This window comes from Harpia harpyja, chromosome 2 (genome assembly GCF_026419915.1).
Source record: "Harpia harpyja isolate bHarHar1 chromosome 2, bHarHar1 primary haplotype, whole genome shotgun sequence".
NCBI lineage: Eukaryota > Metazoa > Chordata > Aves > Accipitriformes > Accipitridae > Harpia > Harpia harpyja.
This window is the reverse complement of record NC_068941.1, coordinates 9,712,648-9,739,524: the sequence shown is the minus strand read 5'-3', so window position 1 is coordinate 9,739,524 and position 26,877 is coordinate 9,712,648. Positions and strand designations below refer to the sequence as shown.

Below are 26,877 nucleotides of genomic sequence, written 5' to 3'. Positions count from 1 at the left end.
TATTCTCTATCCTCGTGGTAAGTTAATTACCAGAAATACAGGTGATTCTTTGATAAGGCCTCAAGAGGCACAGCACTTATGAATAAAGACAGCATTAACTGTAGGCTTACTGCTGATTAAGCAGATAAAGCAGTATCTGAAGACAGTGAAATCATATTTAGTCTGAAAAGAAGTCAGTAGTGCTAATGGTGTTTGCCCACTGTAAGCTTCAAGGTTTCTGATATTTAGGACAGATTACCAGAGGTATGCAGGCATTACGTAAGAATCTAAGTATCCCCTGGGATTTTTTGAAAGCACCTAAGCAAGTTCTACGCCAGCATTTATTCTGATTTTCTTTTGACTTTCTAGAATCCTGTGAGACAAGAAGATACTCTTGAAACAAAATGTACAGACACTTCTTTGGAACTAACACATCCTTTCTATTATCAGATGGCAAAACCTCCTCAGGGATGTAGGGAACAAGGTCCTGATTTTTCAAGAACATTTTTGTGGGTTTTGATTTCGTGTTTGAGGATGATCTTCACAACAAGAATTTATCATATTAAATGTACTTCAAATGCTACTGAACCACCTAGTAAAATTACCTAATAGCTAGCAACAAGATCCAACATTAATTGCTAATAATATACTATCACACCCATCACATGCTGAGAAGTAATTCTCAGCTTGTACTGAGCTTTGAGGATTACTGATTCTACCTCACACCTGAAGAACAGCTGTGTGCCACAAAGGTTATTTTTCTAACTGCATTAGCTGGGCTAATAAAGGATATTAATCTACCCACAAACCTGTCTCACTCCAAATATCTGGCTTCTGAGTAGGAAAAAGAAAACAGATGCTGTCTTTCTACTAAAAGCTCTCACAAAGCCGTGAACTGTTTTACCAGACTCCCACAATACCATTATGGAATTTTTCTTCTTGTCTTTCTGAAGATGTTTCCACCTTTTTCCCTGAATAGAGTCTTGCCTGCTGTAAGGCTATACAGCACTTCAATTAGTACATTAAACTTCAAAAATCTAGTAAGTAATTTTCAAAAAAGAATTGCAAGTTAGACAGTACCTGCATGCATCATCATGTGTCTCCTGACAGTGTCAAAAGGGTAAAACAGCATTCCTGAGCAAGTAATCACAACTTGAGCAACAAAAAAGGAAACAATGAATGGAGTTTGCTTTGGATTTGGCAATAATCCCTGCAAAATAAAACAAAAATGGAAACCTGTACAAATTCTGTAATATATATGTCAAATCCAGCAGATATCAAGTATAATTTTGATCATTTCTGTTGTTAATCCTACTGTGAAATGACTTGGCTCTTCAGTAATATACTCTATTGAGCAGAGTAACTGTAAAGACAAAAGCTGTAACTAGCACCCTCATTAGTTCATAATAAATATTTAAAATATGATAAAGATTTAAAACGCATGCATTTTTGTTTGTAAAAGCTACCTTAATGGTGTCATAACACCCAAAATGGGAGGCTCTGTATACAATGATTCCCTTTATGGAAACGCGAAAACCCTGGTACAGGCCAGTAAGTCTATCTGCCTTTGCAATTTTAATAATACAGTCACCAAGTCCCTGGAACTGTCGCTCAGCAGCACCTAATATAAAAGAAATTTATGCACATTGTTATGCTTTACAGAAGCCCTTCTCTTTAGTACAAACTACTCTGCATGACTGAAACACTTAACTTTATCAAAATTATATGAAAAACATAGTAGATCACTGTTTCCTCCACTTATGAACGAAGCATAAAGAAGAAATCGAGACACATGGATGGATGAAGACAGTTTATTCAAACAGATAGTGGTATCCAGTTGCTGAAACACTTTCTGGTCAAATAAATACCATTCCAATATTGTCCTCATTCAGCAGAGTGCTTATGTATGAATTCTCTTACCCTCTCTCTGAAAAGAATTTTTTCTACATAATACCATGCTTTCACTTCCTCCCCCCACATTCATATTCAAATTTATTAGAAGTGTTACTCGTTTCAGTTTTTCCCTATAGTGGAACACTAGCCACAAACTGTGACAAAGTTAAAGAAATCAATTTTTTATATCTGTAGATTCTTCATCTGTTTCTGCATTCCACAGGTAACTACACCTAAGCTCTTAGGATTCTCTACAGGTGAAAACACAGCAAGCAATAAACCGATCTTTGAAAGAAGAACTTCAAACTGTACACCTTCTTATACTGAAGGTATCATGAAAATATAAATTCGGCCCATGTACTGGGCACAGAAAGCAATAGGTAGAGTCAAGCAGCCAGTTCCTGGGACAACCCTGCACAGCACAGACAGCAACTAGAGTTAACTTATCCCGTTATAGGCAAATCAGGAAAGCCAACAACAATACAGAAAGCAGAGATTTCTTTCTTTCTGCTACAAAGCCTTCCGCATACTGTTTTCAGGAAATCAGTTTTATCTATTTGAATGAATGTAACATACATCTAGATACATATACTACCCAAAACCTTTGTTGAAAATCTTCAGTTGATACTCTTGATATAGAACAACGATGGTCATTAGGTCTTTAAATGACACCCCATAAAACCATAGGTCAGCAAAAATTGAACTCCCCTAGTTTGTGGCATCAAGAGTTGGCAAAATTCAGTTAAACTTTTCCATAGAGAATCTAAAAATAACGCAAAACTTTGAGAGATATGCTATAGCACTATTTCCAAAGAATCCTCTTTCACTCACCTTCATCCTTTCCTTCTCAATAAAGATCTTACATTTCTTAACACTTTTAAGTTTGTAATTGTGCAATGGTAAATTTTTAAGTAATAGAAAGAATTCTAATACTGTTGAATATTGGTCTACCTCTAAAACGAAGTAAATATAAACAACCTGAGGCACATCAGATAAAACCGGAACTGCCATTTAAAAGATTTCACTACCTTTCCCAATACCAGCAGCTAAATTAGTTCACGTGAAGTCTTAACGGGTATGCCACACACATGGATGTTGCTCCTGCTGCTCCGCCAGAAGCCAGCTTTGCCAAAAACCATTTCCAGAACTGAAACACAAAAATTGCTGTATACACTGACCTTTGTTGTAGATACTAAACAAAACCTTAAAGCAGGCAGAGTAAGAGCTATCTAAAACATGCATTATTTACAAAATAATAAAGAAACATGGCAGTCTCAGAGTAAGACCTATATTGGAGTATTTCAAAATTTCAACTTGTAAAGATTCCCTGGCTATTCTTACATTTATTAAAAAATATTTATAAGCTATTTTCTTTTTCAACTTCAGAATTATATGGTGCTCCTGTGACCCAGATAGCAGATAACATCTTTCTCATCTATACCAGTCCTTCGTAACAACCGGCCTGTGTATCAACTGGATACAACAATTATGCATCAACTCTCCATGATGGGGGAATGGAGAAACATAAAAATCAAAGTACGTACTTTCACTGTGGCCCATACTATTTACCAAACAAGAAAAAGCTAATCACAGCAGAAGAAACATTTTGCATAACATTTTTAGGTGGCGATATCTGACATAGCTCTGTTGACTTAAACAGCATCACAGGTACATCTTGTGTAGTAAATGCAGACCATGTAGATGTACCCAAAATGACTTATTTACTGCTTCAGTAACAGCAACAGTAGAGCTGTAGTAGTATGGAGTCCAGCATAGCTGAACTGCCCTAATATTCTATTAGTTGTACAGAAGGCTTTGCAACCTGCCTTAGCTCATGTTGCTGCATAAACTGTTGCTACTTGTAGTAGCAAGCCTGAGAGGAGGCAGCTGCAATCTGAAGATGCTTGACTGTGACAGTATTACCTTCAATAGCAAGTGTCTGGCACACAGATACAGCCTGTCTTCTTTAACGGACGTTCCTTTGCACTTTACTTCCCCGCAGTCTAAAGATTTTAGTCATTATTTTTTTTTTAAAGATAACCCAGCTAAGTAAAAACTAATGCATGAAACCATATTGTCTTTCCCATTTTCTATCCTGTACAAAACATGTAAGAAAGCATCCAAACACCCTGAGCTCCAACAATGGACATGCTACTCTGCTAAACACTATACTTCTAAAGAACTTCATCTTGATTGCTATTCATGGAATGTTTCTAAAATTTGAGTCACAAGCTCATACACATGTAAGCCATCTGGAAACACTTCTAGGAGATGGAAAGGAGATTTCAAGAACTATAAACACTGTTATTTACATCGTGCATGTTTTACTTTTTCCACTGTAAGAAAGGAAAGAAAACAGCAACCTTAAACTCTTTACATACAAAGTGACTGTAATTGAAAAAGGACTGCTTAAGAATTTGCATGCAATATAAGGAGATTAATCAAACTTTAATGACTGACAGCATTCCTCCTGGTCAGCACCACCAGAAAAGCCTGTGGCAAGAAAAGTTTCTGGCACTGCAGTAAAAAACTGTCAGCAAGAGAAAGCACAGAACACTGGATTTTTGTTTAAATTATCAAAACCTAACCAAAGAAATCCTAAAACAGATAACCTAAGACAGACACAAATAAAACAGATTTTCCAGCTATTTTCAGATGAAACAAGTTAGATATGAAGAACTTATTTTCCATTCTGCTGATATGAATGAATTTTATGTAATTTGTCAAATGCCAATATCAACATTTCACATTCCAAGACCAAGATTTCTTGTAATTAATTCCATGGGTGTAGACCTCTATGTCTTTCAATCCATCCCAGTTAAGGGACTTTCCCCAAGTACACAGAATTGCAAGGTAAGGCAGCATAGCCCAAAAGTTTAATTGCCTTTTGGAGCTATATCCTAGAACTGCTACTTTTCTGGTGCACTGTACAAAACTAAGTTCTTAAAATGCATTAACTATTAATAAGTATGTTTCTAGCCTCACATGTAGAAAGAAATCAGTTTTCAGTGTGAAGCATTACTTATCCACAGCAGTAATACGCGCTTTACTATCTCTAAGTTTTTTCTGACACTTACATGCTAATAATTATCAAGAAAATAATGTGAAAAAAACTAAAATGAGAGACTCCTGCTTGAGGGATACTACCCAAGAACTTCATATATTAGAATAAAAGCAGCTGTAATTTCACATAAGTGAAATTACAAACATAAAGGGTTTTGAGACTAGAGAACATGTTAATGCAAATCTGAACTGTGAGAATGTAATTTGCGGTTTTAGACAAAGCCCAGAAATGTAGATGTCCGAGTCTAAGATTTTTAATATCCATCCTAATACTTGCATCAATTAACTCAAAAATAATTATGTCCTGAACAAAAAAATTTTGACTGCAGTTACAAGCAGTTATTTACATGCACCTCACAAAGTCATTAATCATTAAAGATCAAACCCCAGATTCCATTAACTTCAACAATAAGCTACACACTAAGCCATGCTCACTCTTCCTCCTGTTATAAAATAAGCTTATTACAAAACCTTATCAATATACCACCACTAATTACCAACCATGCTGAGAGAAAGAATTGTACAGCTCTCAACCAGATCTAGTTTGCTTATTAAACAGAACTAACATGCAAGAGATTATTTACCTGTTTTTCTTCATCCATTTTGGACGTAAAAATCTGTTTGTATTTGTCCTGAAAAGCAAAGTTTAGAGCCTGTGTTGGGAAATACCATATAACATGTGCCAAATTGCCATGCCAAAAGCTGAAAAATCCTACAGAAAAAGAAACGGATCTTTAAAATAACATTTCCAAAGTTTATGCTACACCAAGTATATTATACAGTATTCCTTCTTTTGTTTCTACTTTAGTATGAGCTGTAACAAAGGCCACAAATGTTCCTTTTCAGGTCCTTTAGACTTTTGGTACTGGAAATCTGGATTTATTCTGATACTTACCAACAGACGTATGCATTTGGTGTTAGCACAAGAAAATGTAAAACTGTACATGAAATAACGCTGAGAAATAGGTAAGATTGTCAGCTTCCTTACTTCATACATTTCTAAGACTAGGGATACCTATGCAAGCTGCAGTCTGGAAACTGCAGAATAGAAGAGTATTTCACAGAACTGTATAGAAATGGTTTTCCTGAAGTAGCCTGCCTATGCATTTTCGCTTCCATAGGGGGTGCTCGCACTCCATATTATAGCAATGACAAACGGTTTATACAGGCATCAGAAACTTGGTAGCACTTTTGTAATTATATTCTTCTTCAAATTAAAGAAAGGATCCATTTGGACACTAAGATAAATGCATAAGAAGCTAAATGGAACTGAGGAGGTAGTGCAGGAGCAAATCTTATGTGGATTGTGAGGGAAAAAAAAAAAAGTACGTGAGGATGTTCACAGACATTGGGCTGTCTGGCCATGTTACCGACTTTACTAAGCAGTGACAACACAGTGATCTCTGTAATGTGTAGCCATGCTCTTCATTCAAACTTACTAATTTTCTTGTGTTACCAGGAATGAAGGCAAAGACTCCTTAAGGACAAAGAAAACTCAAAACTGGGGTTTCATTTCTTATTTCGATCATGCTTTCCTACACATTGAGGATGCCAAATAAACACTGCTTTTGTAAAAGTATCACAAGGAAAACTTTAAGGGTATTTTACGCTGTCCACAAATACCAACGAGCATGACTTTGCCACTATCAAATAAACCAAAAAAATCCTGCGGGGACGTACCCAGCAGTAACCGCCTCCTCACCACCTCCTCTGCCAGTATCTGTACTCCTTTGAATGCCCACGGCCCATGATGGATGCTCCATTGCCGTCGCTTCAAAGGCATTTTTAAAAGATTTTTTTACATGGTTTGGGAGAAAGAGGGCAAGACACGGGGACGGGGGAGCGGCCCGAGGGAAGAGGCGGCGGTGGCCAGGCGTCCCTACCTTGCTCCCCGGGGATGCGCACGAAGCAGTCCACCGTGCCCTTGTACCGCCGGTCTGCCCAGATCTGCTTGGTCAAGGCCTGCAGCTGCAGCAGCGGCTCCACCTGCTCAACAGGCGCCACCGCCATCTTGGAGGCGGCAGCCACCATGCCGCTGGCCAGCAGGTCCCTCCCGAAAGAGACGGGGTCGTAGGGGTCGTCGCCCTGCGGGGCCGCCATGGCGCACGGCACCGCCCCGGCCGCCCCCCCGCCGGTTCCTCTTCTTCCCAAAAAAGCACGCGGCCGGTGGGCACCTAACTGGCTTCTTTTTCCTCAAAAGTTAAAAGTGGATGGTCTCGGGGTACCCAGGAGCTGAGCCGCCTCTGTCCCCACACCGTTCTGGGCCCAGAAACCGCGCCATTTGCTTCTACTACATGGATCCCTCCCTTCCAGGCAGTGCCACCCTCCCCGAGCTGCAGGCAGGAAGCTTTCCAGAGACCTCAGGAACTTTCCAGAAGCTTCTGTCAGCTGTGGGAACTGGCCCCTCTCCCCAGATCAGCAACTAGAGACTGGAAGGGTAGTTGTTGATCATATTGAATTATGAGTTAATAAACATGATATATGACAAGTAAATGAACTTCAGACATGTTAATTATACCCATTCCATTGCAGGTCAGATGTACCAATTCCTTCTAGATTGCTGATAGCTTTTTTTTTTTTAATTGCTTTACCTCCCCTGCATCTCCTGACTTTATGACTAATCAAGGCATGAAACACCATGTTTTTTGTTGATGTTTTAAAATGATAACTTTTGTTTCTTGCATTCTCTTGACATGAGTAATTTTAACCCTGGTACTCCATTGATTTGTTGTATACCACATTGCTTTGCTAATAGTTTTTTAAGCAATAATTTAAAGGCAAAAAAAATTATTTATCTTGAGCCTTACTACTACCATTTTAACTCCTTTAGTAGCTTCTCCATATCTATTCCTCTTGACATGAATTCTATACACCGATTCATGGCTATAATCTTCCTCAAAGTTACAAAACTACAAGATTTGTATCAAAGATACCTGATAAAAATCTGTGTTCTGTAGGAAATGAAATCCTATCATCCTTTGGGGTTCTTTTTAAACACACTCTTTACAAATCTGCAAAATACAGTCTCTGCTCAGTTGACTAACAAAGTAACCAACAAAAATCTCCTTAAGTGTAGTATCAACATGATTAATGCAAATTTTGCCATGTTTTGTTGCTGAACTACACTGGTTTGAGTATAAAAGTTGTACTATACTCGGATGCCTGTAATTCTGTTTCAGGTACAGTTTCTTGTGAAGGAGCAAGCCAATCTAAATACCTGATTGGTACCAAAGGAGTCCCACCTTCCTCCGGTTCTTCTTTTCTCCATGCGCATCTGCATATTCACACTGTTTCTTCTGCATTGATTCAATTGTGTTTGTCCCAGGTGAGTCAACAGTTTAACACACTACACTGGCACCAGAGTAACCTAGGTCTGACTAAACACAAGGATCTAGATAAAAGTTAGCTGTCCTCTTTTTAAAGCATTCAACTGTCTTTTTTAGCATTCAAACTCAACCTTTAGAAGACCGAAACAAGAGACAAACATCAGCAAAATTACCCTTTTCCATACAGATACACACTTACGTGCAGAAACACACATACAGGTTCTGTAAAAGCTGTTAAACCTACTAAAAGCACTGCATCAAAGACTCCTTGCTTTGCTATGTTACTTCTTCCATCTACAATGAAATCTAATATTCAAAGCCCACATATTTTAGACTTTTAAAAGGTGCTGTTCAGATGTTATCCATACTATTACAACTTTTATATCTCAAACAGAGTAAATCTCACATCACTTGATTTACAGATGGGGAACAAATCTAAATCAGTTTTAATCTCAAACTGAAATACTCTGTCTCATCTTCTAGGAACCATAAATTCTAGAGACAGCCGATTAACAAACCTGCAATCATATGCTTACACTTCAGGCCTAAGACTTCTACTGCTTGGAATTAAAACAACTGTTGAGTGATTCAAGACAAGCTGTGAATCCCTCTGTGAGAGTGGGCAGTTAAAAGCATTTGATTGACTATTTTAGAACTACTCTAAATCATGCAATTTACTAGTGAAAACAAGATCTAAAGATCTGATCATGAGAGCCTACGGAACTGAATTTACTTTCCTGAATACTTAAACTTTTTGATCCCATTGTTTAAAATGCAACTTTAGTAATGCATTTTATGAAAAGCACTCATTAAAAGCAAGTAGAAACAGCAGAAAGGGAAAAAAAAATGCGCTGTTGATATGGAACATGATGAAATGCTATGCAGATGACCAGATCTAAATAAGCTGGCTAAGGGTACAAAGACCGCCCCCAAAATCTTACATTTTAAACTAAACTTCGGTAAAAAAAAGCTTTAGAAGCAGCTGGCCTGTAGATTACAAAAATTTTAACAATTTGTAGGAAAATTGATTCTTCCAGAAGAATTCTGATTTTGCAAACACACTGCCTTCTCTTGCCTTATATGGAGGTTACATAACATTTTTTGTAATAGCCAGCTGTAAATTGTAGAAGACCTAGCCAAATAAATATTGTTTAAATAAACAAAAGAGAAAATATCTTAAGTAAAAAAACATAGAGTAACACTTTACTGGTCTTCGCCAAATATAATTTTTTTATTATGAAATTATGAATATAATATAAAATTGGCTGAGTCCAGGCATAGGTCTTAAAACCATCACCCCACTGCCCTCCATCTTCTTTTGGGCTTTCAAAATTGTGTTCTAACAAATGTAAGTATTATTTATAGTTGAATCTCATGAAGTCAAGTAAAGCATCAACCACACTATAGTGCTCAAGTGTGCAGGAGACCACACTGGCAAAAATGATAAGCCATTAGTTTTGTGTGGCTAAGTGCCATGAATTGGCTAAAAGATTTCTTTTTTTTTTTTATTAACACAGTATTACTGAAAACATTCAGTATTTTTCATGCCCTTAGAGGTGCAAAATTTTAATTAATTGGAAACCTTTTTTTTTTTAACTCCATCACCAGTTGCCAGATATTCAGAGAGTACTTTGAGGATATCAGCTTATCATTTTACATTGCATATTATACACACTGAAAAGCAGTGAATGTACAAATTATGTGATGTTTTCATGTAATAAAAGTTATGATTGGGATAAATAATTTGACAGTATATAAAAATAAGAATTTTGTTTCTCTGAAATCTTTTTAAGTATTCAATTGATGAAATCATTAGAATCATCACTGAAGTTTTACCTGTGTCATTACCAGAAGGTAGGGTTTTTTGGTTTTTTCTTTTTTTTTTTTTTTTTTTTTTTTTTAAAGCATTTGAAAGATACGCCATGGGTGGGCACCACACTTGAGTTAATTTCTCTTTATATTGAAGTACTTTAAAGAGATGACAACACCCCACAGGATGGCTGAATGTTCAGGAGGCTCATCTAGGTAGCTAATCCGAAGGACAGTTTAAAGGCCAGTTCAACAGCAGCTTCTGTGACTGAGTCATGAAAACAGACATAACACTCCTGAGGTTTTGGATGTAGAATGAGTCTCCTGGAAAAAAGGAAAGGAAGGAAAAAAAAAAAAAAAGATCATCATAGGTGTTAGCTTTTTCTCTGTTTGATATATTCTGGTTGTACTCTGAGGTTTCAGTAAGATGTTAAGAACAACTGCTGTGTAAGACAGCTAGCAAATGTCTGTGGCTCTCCTGCATTATCTTACTATTTTCAATAAATTAGATTTTTAAATCAAGTTATTCTCTTTTCAGTTTTCTCAACACTATGTATGGAAAAAAAATCTTCAGGTTTTCAGGGTCTATTTGTATGGTACTGGTTGTTTGATAATGCAGAATCAAAAAAATTTTTTTAAAAGATAGCAACATCAGTGTAAACACTTTTAAATGTTTAATTTAAAGATTTTAATTTTTCCAGACCCAATGATAGCACACAGACTGCAGTCACGTACATTCATGGTGGGAAACAATTGTTTTTCTTTTTAAACATCTAACTTGAAGGCAAACAGGTTGAACAAAAGCTCTGTTAGAGGATTTCTACGTTATTATTCCTGGCCAATATAATTACCTGTGGATGATGTTTCCTCCCATTCTATGGGAAAAAAGTTCTTATGCCATATTCAGAAATGTATTTTGCCATTTTCTTTCCTATTTGCGCAATAGTTGAACTAGTCAAAAATTGCAACTTAATGAATTTTAATCAAGCATAATCGTTTATCTTCCTTTCACTCCTTGACTATACTGAATTTGTTTTTCATATAGCTTCCATTTAACTGGGCATTTGCATTTTAGTTTCTTATCTAGTCGGAATACCAAATACAGAAGATGAATGTAGAGAACAAGGAAACGTCCTGTTGAGAATGACCACCCTTAATATAACTGTCTGCCTACTGCAGCTAAAATCTAGACAGCACAAAATACAGCAGATGGAGCAAAGAATAACGTATGAGAAGTGGCCACTGAACAGGGCTTACTGACCTGGACTTAAACAATTACGACATCTGATACATTCTGAATTGTGAAGAAGTGATACATACTACTTTTTCATTGCACTTGATTTTAATTACTTCAGAAAATCCATTATGTTTAATATTTAATGCCTAGGGCAGTATGCTGTTCTGCCATGCAAATAAGGCTTAGCTATGTAGTAATAACTATATGCATCATTAAGAAAATGATTTAAAATTAAGTTTAAATAACAACACAAACCACAATTCATTTACAATGATAATGGCAGAACTTTGAAAGCAAATTGAGGGAAGAAAACTCCCTTTCCAAAATATCTCAAATAGACTGGTAGGTTGATTTGATCTTCCCAATGAAAAAAAACCCCATCAACCAACAAGTACGATTGTTCGCGTTACTACTTTGTATCACTGAATCAGCATTATGCATGGAGACAAGACAGGTGGGATGGACTTGCAAAGCAGGGAATGGAGAGATCAGAAGGAGTGCGAGGAGCACAAAGGAAGTGCAGGGTATTAAAGAGTATGATTACAGCACGTTAGCATGTCTGCATAGCACAGTGCAGCACTGCAAAGGATGCCAGCTCTGTGGTGTTAACATGCTGGCACAGTGCTCACCTGAGTTAACACACCTGTATTTTACAGCAGGTGGAACATCACACCAATGCAACTTCCCAGATCCCAAATCAAAGCTACCTCAGTCAGTCAGCTCAAGTATTTCTGTGATGTGCTACAGTTAATTTTATTCTTAAAGAACACAGCGATATATTCAAAATGGAAGACTTTGGGAGAAATACTATGTGTTTAAACTCACCCCACAACCCAGTAATTCATTGTTGGTGGTGGTTTCTTCTGATCAGTCCAGTTATCAGGAGAGCACTCAAACAAAACTCCATGTTCTTTTACCAGATCTAGGTCCTCAGCTGCCTTACTAAATTCTGAAATCCCACTGGCTGCTTTTTTCTTTTTCTGTAAAACAATTGGTGAAATGTTAGTATAGAATGAAATATTCTTACATAAACACTAGCAAATATAACTATGCAATTTCTTCAGGAATATCTTATGAATGATATTGCTTTCAAAAAGCCAGACTTGGAAGATCTAACTTGCTTACATGATTCTTTTCTCCACAGTTTTGTTACTTTGGCATCAACAGGCCTTCCCATTGTTATACAGCTTGGAGGTAGACACATGCTCCCTTTTTTTATTTTTTTTTTTTCCTTCTAGCTGAACACTATTTCTCTAATAAGACATCTGAAATAGTACAGCTTCTTTTAAAAAGTGTGTTACAACAGCTAAACCTCTCATCTTTCTTTCTCTGTGTGCCTCCCTAATTAAGAACTGTGATAGTAAAAGTCTATTGAATAAACTTAGCCAGGCAGGAATTTCCTTTTGTAAATAAACAGTTGAAACACTTTGCTCAGAGCATTTTCTTGCTCTTACTCAGTATGAGTGCATAAGACGTCTTTATTTCCTATACATTTTCATGTTTCATTGAGTTTTTAGGGCTATGTTTTGCACAGAGGTTTTGAATAAACCTTGCAAAAGTTCCAGTTGTTTCTAACTGAACTCCTGGTACCTGTTTGGTAGAGGATCAAACTGCATGCACAAAAACTATTTTTCTCTCTTTGCTCTGTCTTGGTGCTCAACAGTCCTGTGAGTCCAATGAAGCCATGGTATCTTTCACCAGAAATACAAGGGCAAAAAGATCAGAATAGACATGGAGATAAACACAGCAGGAGTTTTGAAAGGGTTTGTCACTAGTTTAACTCTTCTCCCACTGAAGTCAAAGGAAGTTTATTACTCTTTTGTAAATGTCTACGTAATAATGAAAAAACAAGCTTTTAATCTTTTTTTCTTTTTGAAGCATGAGAAGTGAGATGAGATTATGGAAACAGGAGTGGAAATCCCTTTGAAACAATCTGTCTTAAGAGAGTTTCTAAGCCAGGGAGGGCATCTCTGGATCTGCCAATGAAACTTCTGTTCCCATCAGTTGCTTCAAAGGTGAAAGAAAAGCTTTTCTTGAAAAAAAGTCTCAAGGAACTTCTCTCTGCCACGTGCAGAAGCAGAAACCACATCTTTCGATCTGCCTACAGTACTGAAGATGTGGGGGCTGAAGATCTAGAAGAGAAAAGATGGGCAAAACATCACAACTATCTTAATTTCTCAAAAATGGTGGAAGAAAAAGTGAAATGCACCTTAGCATGTGAGAAACCAAATGGCTAATATTTGCCTGAGAAGATGTCTTCTAAATTTCCCTAAACATGCTTTGGATTAAATTCATGAAGCATATTCTGTATTACTCCTAGTTCATAGAGTGGAAGCCATTTCACAACAGATGACTTAACCCCTCCTGTATCTTTCCTTAGTACATAAAATTGTTTCAAAATCTGTTCTTGCTAATACTGCTACTGAAAAAGACTTAAGGAATATGTTAGTACTCAGTCTAATAATCTTCTCCACCAAAAAATGGGGTAATTACAATGCAATTTCCAAGCTGACATTTGTTTATATTTTAGCACATCTTACACTATGCTATTCACACTGAAAATACTCAAGAAAAAAAAAATGTATTAAGAGGGGATATTTGATAGAACTATGAGGGTCTATACTTTCATATGCATTAAAACGTCTTTCCTTCCGATTTAAAAGTAAGAAAATACTAAGATGATGATGATGAAGCAAATGAGGTCAGGGCTGCTTATTACATACACTGACATGTATTTTAGGGTTTAAGACTAGAGAGCTTATTTTTGCTGAATTTAAAATTTATTAAAAATTTCTGTACACATTTAGAAGTTAAATTGTGAATTTTCAGTTCTCAAAAAGTGAGACAACATAAATTATTGATCGGTTTACTGTAATTTTGCATTACCGGCACAATTCTCTAAATCCTAAACTATAACAATATTTAGCTGATACCAAATAATAAGCAGTATAATAGCATATTTCTACATTTGACTTTTTTGTTGTGCACTATGAACAAGGAAAACTTCTATTCATTCGTTTACATTTTCCTCATGCCATAAGGCAACCTGCCAATTTCAGCATTAATTGTTGGAGCCAACATGCAAAAACTACCCCAAATTTTTCTAAAACAGAAACTTTGTTCTGCAGCACATGTTCATCTATTATTTCTGATTGTCAGAGCAGAATGAACCCAGCTGCTGCCTACTGTACTCACATCTGAAGAAGCCAGGAAAGCATGTGCCAAGGTAGCTGTGGCCAAAACAGAAGTTTTGACTGTCAACCGCGAGTTTTTCACTTTTTATGAGCTACACCTAATGGTTGAATGGTTTCTTTATTCATTTTTTTTTGGTTTGAACTATAAACTGTCTATTTAACAGTTATCATCAAATTGCCTTTGGTTACAAGAAATATTTGTGTATTCTCTCTGCTTGCTTTTGGGCTTCTAGATCTCCCAGCAGAAGTGCCCAAAATACATGACTCATTGCCAAAGTCCTACTCAGCCAAACCCCAGTGTCATATGAAGTTGACAGAACAATGCACTAAATTAACCTACTTTTCTAACACTTAAAAATTCCTACATGATTTACAAGGCACATCGGTCTAACCAGAAGTGACTTTTTTGGTAACTTCAATAAAATGTTAAAAAAATCATACTGCTGTTTGCAAACTGCATTCATTCAATTTCTACTGCTATTTCCTATTTCTCATTTAATTCACTTGGATTGTCACTTTAGGATTTAAAAAATTCAACTGATAGACAGTATTCCACTTAGGTTTATAGTTAATTATTTCTCTTTTCCAAAAGGACTAAACAGGTCACAAAATTAGTAGAGATGAAATGTTATCCTAATTTGGTTCATGTCAATAAAAATCAACTCTGCAACTAACAAACCAGACTTTTAGCAAAAAAAAGTTTGCACTGAACACAGAGTGTCTGATCTGAATGGAGTACCTCATAAATTGGTTCTTATACCTATTGTTTAGATTTCTGCATTACTACTACCATCTTACTCCAGATGGATCTTTTGGAGTAAACAGAAATTTTTAATCAAACAAAAGACAGTACAGTTGCTGACATCGGACCTGTCCATTTTTAAGTCTAATCTAAATACCAAGTACCCACATAAAGCTCTGGTAGCTGGGATGATCAGGCTTCAGCCCAAGCCTAGAGCAAGGCTTGAATTGGTATCATTGTAAAGGGAAAAAGCCTTTCTTATCCTGGCACCCTACCTAAACTAAAATCCAAGAGATCTGGCAGCACAATTAAAAGCAATCCATCATTATAGCCAGTCTTCTTTTAGACCAATATCCATATGAACAAACGATTACAGACATTAGTGGATGGCAAATCTATAAGCAATCTTGGGTAGCAAAGAGACGAAAGACACTAAGAATGAACAACCCAGAGTCCCTCTTCAGGTCCCTGTTCAGACACGCTGACAGCACAGTGAGGGGAGACCACACTGTCGCTGCTCATGTGAAACATTTTCCATGAAAAACAGAGGGCCTGAATTTCCTTTTGCTGCCAATCTGAAAACCCCTATTTTGCGACCAGTCTGAAACCCTCTCTTTTGCTACTTACAGTTCTTGAACCCAGCGCATGAAACTTTTTGCTAAGTTACAAAGAAGAGTCCTAATACAAAACAAGAGTAAGAAAATACTATACTGGAGACACAGAGTATTTATTTTGAGGGCATTTTTGGTGGGAGACCGAGACATAATTGCATGCATACTTGGTTGGATGGTCAGAGAAAGAACCTGCCCATAACAGTGAAAACATAAAGAGCTTTAAAAACAACCACACACGTGCAAATACACCTGCTAGTGAACTATTTAAATAGTGGAGTGAAAACAATCTTGAAATACTGAGTTGAGAATGTAAATAGAAAAACAGAAGACAGAGCTTCCATACTTCTTTCCTCATGGACTGCTGAAACACGGAACGAATTGAAAGACAGCAACGATAGAAATTCTCAATTAATTGAGGGTGGATGGAGCCACCGAGCCGTGCTACTTCTTTGTGAGTTGGAGTAATAAAGATTCCTTGCATCGTTTCCAAAGACAGATAGTGGAAGAGGGTATTCTCAGGACCAGATGTCAACCTTAAAAAAACAGGATAATTCATTTAATATTAACATAATTTTGAAAGAAATTTCAGTTAAACAACATATACTTTGGTTTCTTAAGACAGATTTGTTTTTCTGGTATCTACAACAGAGTACAAAAATGGATACAGACATTCCAAAAGTGCCTATTTCTACACCAAGGAAATCCTGCTAATTTGGACTGTCAATACTCAATTAAAAAAACCCCAAACACAAACCAAAAAACTATGGTACAAGTTAGGTATTGCACTTGTGTTCTCAAAAATTCTCACCAAAAAAAAGGAAAGGAGAAATAAAAGCTGGGGGTGGGGGTGGGGGGTGGGGGGGCAGGGCAGGGGGGCAGCGCAGGAGGAAAGCTCTTTTTAGAGCTCAAACAAAACACCACAGTGACTGCTGTCACAAGCAACACGTGGGAACTGGGAAGAACACGGCTTCTTTGTCCTTTGTACACCTTCCTAGAGGTACCAGGGAGGCACAAGGTATATTTGTGGGCCAAAACCTCTTTTATTTGAACTTCCAAGGTCACATATATGTGGCGCATGTGCATACATTCTACTGACATGTTCTTGAGAAACAGTCAACTTTTCTAATTAGGCTCTCCATTGAAGAACTTCACTTTTGAGAATCCTTGCACAGCAAAGTTTTGGTTAGAATAAAATTATGCAGGAACTTCCGTGATCTGTGCATATTCAAAAAAAGATCCAAGTACGGCCTTAAAAATGAAATACTTGATAAAAAAAATTTCTTACTTGATAGCATTAAGAAGTTCTGTATCTTTCTCTGAAAGGTTCTTTTTGAGGTTTCCTAAATGAAATGGATTTGGTAGGGTGTGTTTTTTTCTAGTGGCCTGAAAAACAAGCAGATAGACAAACTAACAGAGAAAACACAGCTAACAAAAGAACAGAATCAAACCAACAAATCACCTACTTAGAAGAAAATAACGTAGCATTTTTTTCAAAAGGCCCAAACAGTTCCATCAACTTATATAAATGTATTTTATAGCCTATTTTAGACTAAAATGGGTTCGAAGCAGTTGTACAACTGTTACAGCAATTTGTTCTGATAACTTATATCTACACCATTATTATTTTGGGGATATTATCCAATTATTTCTGCTGATTCCAATGCAGCTGTGCCAATTTTAGTCATGTGAAAAAGCCAAATATTTACAAGCAATGATAAAACAAAAAAATGTGATGGCTCTGAGGCTGACCCAAAGCTTCCCAAGGCAACAAAGTATTTTCTACTGAATTCAGGGGCTCTTATTCTTTTACAGTATACTTTAAAAAAAAAAAAATTTACTTGAGTGAGTTTTTAAACGAATTGCCATCCCCCCCAAGCCCACCAGAACCTTATAAATTCTCTTTGTCTTTGTTCTCAGACCTGATCCACTCCAGATTGTGGATTACTGCTTTCATCTTCTGCAGGACCTTCATTACCATGGTCAGGTCCTCCACTGTTTCTTGTAGGGCTCGGCTTACGCGTCGTTAAGGAAGAGTCACCAAATAGGGTCCTTTTGCTTGCTGGAGTAGTTACTGATTTGGAAGTATTTTGTAGCTTGCTTAGGATGGGTGAGGTGGTCGAGCTCTCCAGTTTGTCACGTGTTGCAGGAAGGAACCAGTCAGCACAAGATAAAGGTGGAATGGAAGGAGAATCTAGCCTTTCCTCTATGCCGACATCTATTCCTTCCAGTTGAAGTATAGTGGCTTTGACCTGATCTACATATATACAGTCTGGTCCTGGATTCCCAATAGCTTTTGATGCACAGCCTCCTGCCTCTAGCAGGACACACAGCATAAAGTGTCTCTGTAAAGATGGAGGAAGCAACATTAGCCTTTGGTTTAATATACAGTATGTGCTGTATTATATTTATGTCTCATACGATACTTGGGCAAAATACAGCACTATCTGTAACACTCCTTCCTCATCTCCAGAGGAGTTACTTATTTTCTTCTAATCAAATCATGTTCAAGGAGTTCTTTCTGTTATCATGTTATTTAAGTTAATGATGCAAACGTAAAAGCTATCATTTCCAAACTCGTTAGTAGTTTGCTTTAAAGAAAGTCCACATTTAAAGAAAACCACAAACATATTTCTGAAATGAGTTGTCTGAAAATTCAAGATCATGAAAGTAAAAACATTTTCAACCAAATTGAAAAGGCATAAAACCAGCAAGAATTTATACTTAAACTTGCAAGCTTTACAAATGTATAAATAATGCTACTCTCTGAGAAATTCTATCCCATGAAACAGCTATAATACAAATATTTTGTAAAATTACTATAAAATGCATGGAAAGTGTTACCTTACTGAACAGTAGACAACACACAACAGCAAAACAGAGCATCAGAAAACAGGCATACTGCAAATGTTAACTTACCAAGCCAACTATCAGTAAAAAGTATCTTGCTTCAGGTTCCCTGTATCCTATAAAACTTGCAACTTCACATGGCTGGATATGATGATGTGGAAATACTTCCCGCCATATCACTAACTGACCAATCTTCTGCTCTGCTGCCAAGGGTAACAGACAATAGTGCCGACAATATAAACCTATATCAATAAGATCTTCCTTTGGCAAGTGATTACCAATCAAGTAACCCTTAATTAAACACAGAAAAGGAAGCGTATTCAGTAAGAAATACAACAGCACCACTTATCACTTAAGAGTACTTTTCATATAGAGATATCTGTGCTCCACATGCATTGAGATTTTAAGCTTTCTGGCCAGAGACTGTCTTTTTGGTATACAGCTGTACACCAGATAACACTGGGCTTTTGCATCACGTCTGAAGAATCAAAATACTGAAATATAAACAAATAAAAAAAACATCAGGATATATGCAAGTTATCAAAGTCGAACTGGGAAATGCATGGCTTTAACAGCGTGCAAAAGAGCTACAGAGTTAAGGCGCTTTAATTCTCATTTAATTCTCTCTCCAAAAATACTGAGCTTTCACTGGAATTAATAAAATTTCCAGAAAAGATACATAGTACAACAGTGTTTCTAGCACTAAGGGCATAACAGTTAAAATGCTGTCATGGTAGATACTCTGCAGTTCCATTTGTGCTAATAGTTTAGTCTCGTAACACTACCAGCATAAATTATAGAATCATAGAATCATTTAGGTTGGAACAGACCTTCAAGATCATTGAGTCCAACCATCAACCATGCCCACTAAACCATGTCCTGAAGTGCCTTGTCTACGCGCTTTTTGAACACCTCCAAGGATGGTGACTCAACTACCTCCCTGGGCAGCCTGTTCCAATACCTGACAACCCTTTCAGTAAAAAAATTTTTCTAATATCCAACCTAAACCTCCCCTGCTGCAACTTGAGGCCATTTCCTCTCCTCCTATCTCCAGCCACCTGACAGAAGAGACCGGCCCCCACCTCACTACAACCCCCCTTCAGGTAGTTGTAGAGAGCGATAAGGTCTCCCCTCAGCCTCCTCTTCTCTAGACTAAACAGCCCCAGATCCCTCAGCTGCTCCTCGTAAGACTTGTGCTCCAGGCCCCTCACCAACTTGGTTGCCCTTCTCTGGACACGCTCCAGCACCTCAATGTCTGTCCTGTAGTGAGGGGCCCAAAACTGAACACAGTACTCCAGGTGCGGCCTCACCAGTGCCGAGTACAGGGGAACAATCACCTCCCTGTTCCTGCTGGCCACACTATTGCTGATACAGGCCAGGATGCTGTTGGCCTTCTTGGCCACCTGGGCACACTGCTGGCTCATATCCAGCCGGCTGTCGACCAGCACCCCCAGGTCTTTCTCTGCCGGGCAGCTTTCCAGCCACTCTTTCCCCAGGCCTGTAACGTTGCGTGGGGTTGTTGTGACCCAAGTGCAGGACCCGGCACTTGGCCTTGTTGAACCTCCAACAATTGGCCTCGGCCCATCGATCCAGCCTGTCCAGATCCCTCCGTAGAGCCTTCCTACGCTCGAGCAGATCAACCCTCCCTCCCAGCTTGGTGTCATCTGCAAACTTGCTGAGGGTGCACTCGATCCCCTCATCCAGATCATTAATAAAGATATTAAACAGAACTGGCCGCAGTACTGAGCCCTGGGGAACACCACTTGAGACCCGCCACCAACTGGATTTAACTCCATTCACCCTCCAACCCTCCAACCCTCTGGGCTCGTCCATCCAGCCAGTTTTTTACCCAGCAAAGAGTACACTTGTCTAAGCCATGAGACGCCGGCTTCTCAAGGAGTATGCCATGAGAGACAGTGTCAAAGGCCTTACCGAAGTCCAGGTAGTAAAAAAGAACAATTGCATGATAAAATCCTTAAAATGTAAGTTTCCTTAAAACAAAGGCTGTTATCTTTCTCTTTATACTGTTGAATACACTGTCTACATTTAATAAAGATACATAAATTTACAAATGAGGCCAAAGTGAAAAAAGCCGTCAATCCAATTTCTCAAGTCTTTGCTTTAAAGACAGATTAAAGATAGATCACCTGTTATCTTTATTAAAAAATGGCAATGAACAAAGAAAGTCCTATTAGAATATCATACAGTCTCACTTGAATTGACTCTTATTACTTTCTTATTACTGTCTCTCTCCAATCCTTGGATCATACAGCACAAAATTCCCGTAAGACAATTTAAAACAAGTATTTTGTCCTTACTGATCATATAGTACACACCACTTCCTGACATCTATTTTTTCTGTCATGGTGTTTGAGTTTTAGGTCTGTTACTACAAATACACATTTAAAGCAATCATACATTTTTTTTAATATTTGTGAGTTTCTGAAAAGAGTTACTCCACGACTGGGTTAGATTTCCAGATGCATTTTCCTAATCTTTAGGCCTTAATTACTAATACCTTGTAGAAGAGACAAGAGCCCATAATCATATATAATCTTCTCATGTCGTAATAATCTTCAGACTGTGGGGAAAAAAGCATGGTATAATTTTTAATTCAGAATTTTTATTTTATTTACCAAAATGCAAATGAACTAATTCCAGTCAATTGTAACCAGTATCTTCTTTAATACTTTCATTTTTGACCACTTCTTATTATCAGTACGGCAGTTAATACTGAACAGTTAAGTAAAATACCAAGTTTTTAGCCTCCATTATTGATTTTCATGTCACCGATTTTCTCTAACAGTTTTCAGCTCAAAATAACAGATTTCCTATTTAGTTCTTATTTGTCCATAAACTTTTTGTTAGGATATGCTAATCCTCAGAGTTCTTAACAGCAAAGTGGATGAAGCATAACTATTGACACCAGAGGCCCTCCTAGAGTAAAACCTCCAAGTCAAAGCATTTTTTCCCAGTATTTGACATTTTACCCAAAATACACCCATTCCTTGATCTTTTAATCTAGATGCCCAGTGCTCTCAGATTAGTAACACTATCTTTAGGTGGATATAGTGTATTTTAAATTAAGTGGGTGCAATCAATTTTGATGCGATAAACTACAACTTATAAACATTGCTTTCTGTAAATAATCATCCAGGTTGTTTAGTACAGCGATTCTTTTTTTGTATTCTTTTGCAAGATGGACTGCATGTCTGCCTACTTTGTAGTTTAGGTTTTTAGAATCATTAAGTATCTTTTGAGATTATGTATGTCCCAAATTATTATGCTAAATATGTGATCAAACAAGTTATCTTTATGCTCAATTATAATATACCTATAAAGAATATAATTTTAAAATAACTTTTCTGGAACATGAGTTTGAGAAAGCTCTTTCATTAGGAAGTAAAACTGAAATTTCAATATGTTTACACCTCACTGTCCTATACAGCACAGTAAAGAGCATGCACAGCAAGTGGTGCTTAAGTAAATTGCTGTCTTCTCTTTTAACGGTATTAAAAGTATGCATAACTTGTAATTGCTTTCTGTAAACTGGAAAATTAAGTTCTCGGTGCTTCAAAGAAGTTTAGAGGTTTATTCACAATTGCTTGGGAAGGAGAGAGTTATCTATATAAAAATAGAAATGTAACAAGAATCAGCTCTTTGAAATTAAGAGTGTCCTTGTAGACATCCCAGGGACTTAAATTATAGTAAATAATGGGTTTTCAGGATTATAATACGGTTATAATGTTAACCATGGAGAGAAATTCAGGATAAACAGAATGGGCAAAATTGAGCTATCTTAAAACAAAAATAATCGAGTATATCTTTGCTTTGACTCCCACTTGATTAAAAAAAGTGGATGAGTTTGGAATTAGTGCTTTTTTAAACTACTGAATATGACACCAGGGCAAAGAGATACTGTGCAATGCAAACAACAAAAATAAAATGTTTACCAGCTCTGCAAAGTCAGCTGCTTCCAGATCACTCAGTGCTGTGTCAATTTCCATCTGAAATATTTAAACAGTGCATTTTAACAGAGATTTCCAACACATTAACTTACAATAATAGCATAGTTCACTCCATCTTGCTGGTCTCAGAAGATTAGGATTCACAAGTACAAAGTGAATGGATAAAAATTTGCACATACTTTTCAGTAGTAACATCAAATATCAAGAACACCCCAATTCATCAGATTAAAGAAAAATTCTTCTTAATTGCTGTGTTTTTCCCTCTTTGAAACTGTAAAATTTCTCTGCTTGTGTGCCTGCTGAACCCACTGTTCGGTATGAAGGAGATGTCACTCTTACTTTCAGCATGCTTTAAAACATGAGGTCTAGAGACTAGCCCTTGAAGGCTAGAGACAACTCTGAAATCTGGCAAGCTATTGTATCCAGCTGAGTTATTAGAAAAATCTTTTTCACAATGGATTTAGTTTTTGTCTCTATGGAAATTGCCAAAACTTTCTCACACATTATCTTTGTTCTACTGAAACCGCTTTAAGCTTGCTTGTTTCTCTAACTACAGGAGCTGTTGGTTAATATAAGTTTTACTAAAAATACTTTCCTTTAAAGAACATGATACTAGCCACTGAAGTTCACGACATAAACGTGCTACTTAATGAAAAGAACCTAAACCCCATCATTACAAACTTCTTGGGCTGTATTAACAGCCTGCCTCTAACTGAAATACAGCCAGTTTTTCAGAGAAATGTCAGTGAGGCTGTTGGCAGTCGACAACTAACCAGTCTCTCAGCTTTTCCCCAGTTAAAATTTAAATGGCTTTCTGCCCAACAAAGAACTGACATGTTTAGTTTTATATTCCTTATAGAATATAAATATCTTCACCAAAACTTAACTGGGAATTTCATCTTCTACAACAACAAAATTTTTCTGGAAAATGTGGATGATCTCGGACAATTTTGGACAATGATGTCTCTATCATAAATATCAACCATGTTGTTATCTAAATCCTTTTAAAACCTACAATTTTACAAGAAAGAAACAACTTGCAAGCTGAACTACGGAACAAAGCGTAATATAGAGTCTCTCTACAGAAACTTGAGAGAAAAGAAAAAATGCATGGAGGATAAAAAAAATTGACCACCAAATAGTACAAGAAAAGAAAGTCTTCATTTCCTGGATAGGAAAAAAATGTGTGACAACAGTTAGAGGTGCACTAAATTGCATTTTAAACATATATTAGGTTGCTGACTGACCATATTCTACAACTACGTGTTGCATAAACATTTGATTCCCTTCAGTTATGGAGCATGGATTTTACAAGCGAGTGGATGGACATGTTACAGGACTATGTGCGCACCTCTACATTTTTCACCTGGATAGTAGATTTAGCTCTGGAGTCATGACGTGAAAGAAACTTTTCGGAGACACTCCGTAAATATGTACTTCTGTATCTAAAACATACACAACAGGGTGTTCATACATACGTACGATAAAAGCAGAAGTCTGACTAAAATCGTCGCAAACACCGCGGCCTCAAGCACATTTAGCAAAAATGTATCTAGACATGTACTACAGGGCAAGGTGGAGAGAACTAAATCATTATCAGTCTGCTACTAAAGATAGAGGGGAAGACAATTCATATTATGGATAAAAGAGAGAGAAGGCCACACCAGCCAACAAAAGTCTCTTCGGTAACCAACAGCACTGACCGATGCATAGCTTGCAATGTCCATGGCAACTTCTATTACTGCATAGTGGCAAACCTGAAATAATTCTGCAAACCTTGTCAATAGTAAAGTTGAAAGACTTACCACTTCATCCCTTCCCCTCCAAACACGCTTTTACGAAGATTGTGCATGAGGTCTTATTAAACATAAAAATCAGAAAACCAGGAAAGTCCTAGTTAATATTGTCTTCAAATAAAGACCTGTCGTGGTTTAACCCCAGCCAGAAACTAAGCATCACGCAGCCACTCACTCAGCCCCCCCCACACCCAGTGGGATGGGGGAGAAAATCAGGAAAAGAAGTAAAACTCGTGGGTTGAGATAAGAACGGTTTAATAGAACAGAAAAGAAGAAACTAATAATGATAATGAAACACTAATAAAATGACAACAGTAATAATAAAAGGATTGGAATGTACAAATGATGCGCAGTGCAATTGCTCACCACCCGCCGACCGACACCCAGCCAGTCCCCGAGCGGCGATTCCCCGCCCCCACTCGCCCCCAGTTTGTACACTAGATATGATGTCCCATGGTCTGGAATACCCCGTTGGCCAGTTTGGGTCAGGTGCCCTGGCTCCGTCCTGTGCCAACTTCTTGTGCCCCTCCAGCTTTCTCGCTGGCTGGGCATGAGAAGCTGAAAAATCCTTGACATTAGTCTAAACACTACTGAGCAACAACTGAAAACATCAGTGTTATCAACATTCTTCGCATACTGAACTCAAAACATAGCACTGTACCAGCTACTAGGAAGACAGTTAACTCTATCCCAGCTGAAACCAGGACAGACCTCATAAATTAAAGAATATGCAACTGCAGAAGTAAGGTCATTTTGAACACCCAGACTTGGTCCTTTTGCAGACCCATCCTGAGAAGCACATTCAATTTTCCACTGTACAGCCTCTTTACTTTCAGCGAGTACCATGTTCATTTCTTTTGTTCTTGCTGATGAAATAAGTTTGGAAAATGGCATTTATGGTCAGCTCAGATCAGAATCATTGTCTAATAATTAGAACTAGCCTTAACTATGTTATCTACAACCTTACAAATATTTTGGGTCTATCCATGAAAGAAAACTCTCAGTTTAAAACTTCCCAGCTGTTTCATTTGCATTAAATCACAGCAAACACTCATTAAAAAACAAACTCTACCATGACAAGACTAACATATTCTAAACATTATTCCATCTTAATGAATTATTGTTTTTCCTATGAAATTTTGTAAAAACTGCCATTCACATACTGACTCAAGTATGGTATGCAAACAATCCTTCACATGATAATGGAAAATACCTTCCTAATTGTGGACTTGAAAATATTTAAAAATCACAAAGGCAAAAATGAATCCTAGATTCATTAATGTTCAAGAGGACGGAAAATGAAAACGCAGTGAATCTTTCTTTCACCCACTCTAGGCCCTGAAGTGAAACGACCAATTATCTAAGGAGTCCACTGTGCCTTACTACAATGCCTAATATCTAACACTTCTTGAATGAAGAACAATATATAAAATATTACCAATTGCAATTTACATATATGCACTGTATGGAAAATTACCTTCTCAAATGGAATCATAGATATTGAGTTTTTATATTATATGTCAAATGATTGCTCTAAACAGAAAGAGAGGTCCAATTTTACAATATGTTCATTAAAGGCCAGCAGATTTAAATAGTAATTTAGCTACTTAGTCATATGTTTAGTTCCTTGAATGAGACTGCATTTCATTAAATATCTACAGTGTAGATATTCTCTATTTGAGCTAGTCCATTCACTTCAGGTTCTCTTCACAGTTAATGCAGATGAAGCCACAGAAGTCCTAAGGCATGATTCGTCTGATACTGAAGTAAACACCTGAAGTCAAGCAGTTGAATTACTGAAGTACCAGATTTTCCCCATTAAATAACAGGAAGAGTTCAGGATTAGCACCTCAGCTGTAGTCATTTATATCACAGCTCTAAAAGAAGGCAAGATGGATGCTACCCCAAGCTGCTACAAATTCAAGGAAGTGAAGAAGCCTCATTTTGCCTCATTTTTAACCTTATTTTGCTATGAGGCTAAAAACCTAATTAGGAAAAAACACCTCTATAGAATTAAAATAAGAAACATTAATAAAACCTACAAAGGAATAACAACTATTAATACTGATGAGATTACAGAAATTGGAAGGAATAAAAAGAGCCAGGAGAGAGCCAGGGTACTTCTAGTACCTTCAAGCCCTGCTTAAATTTTTGCTTTAGTGCTCTACAAACTAATTTCTTATGGATGCTTTATTTATGCAAGTGGACTGTACTGTCTTCCAAAAATAGAGCTTTTCATTTAGGAAAACAGAGAAAATAGCAGGCAGGGAGGGTGGGAAGGACAGCTTTCATCTGTGCCACACAAAAATCCCAGAAGGTCTTTCTGATGAGAAAATTAAAAGCAATCATTTCATGATCACCATGTCTTGAAAGTACACATTGACTTCTGTACTTCCAGTATAATTGAAA

General features: G+C 37.2%; 1 protein-coding gene across 3 annotated transcripts in view; it reads right to left on the bottom strand.

The window, feature by feature from the left end:
* Window positions 1-9,463: 9,463 nt before the first annotated feature.
* Window positions 9,464-26,877, bottom strand: part of INTU (inturned planar cell polarity protein) — a 57,630-nt gene continuing 40,216 nt past the window's right edge. For all 3 annotated transcript variants that reach the window (XM_052814940.1, XM_052814921.1, XM_052814930.1), the window contains exons 9-16: window positions 22,658-22,711; window positions 21,223-21,285; window positions 18,774-18,995; window positions 17,777-18,199; window positions 17,143-17,240; window positions 16,201-16,390; window positions 12,133-12,287; window positions 9,464-10,394 (exon numbers count right to left, since the gene is read on the bottom strand). In XM_052814940.1, coding sequence (XP_052670900.1) covers window positions 10,283-10,394; window positions 12,133-12,287; window positions 16,201-16,390; window positions 17,143-17,240; window positions 17,777-18,199; window positions 18,774-18,995; window positions 21,223-21,285; window positions 22,658-22,711 — 1,317 coding nt within the window. In that variant the 3' untranslated portion in view covers window positions 9,464-10,282. The remainder of the gene's footprint in view (window positions 10,395-12,132; window positions 12,288-16,200; window positions 16,391-17,142; window positions 17,241-17,776; window positions 18,200-18,773; window positions 18,996-21,222; window positions 21,286-22,657; window positions 22,712-26,877) is intronic.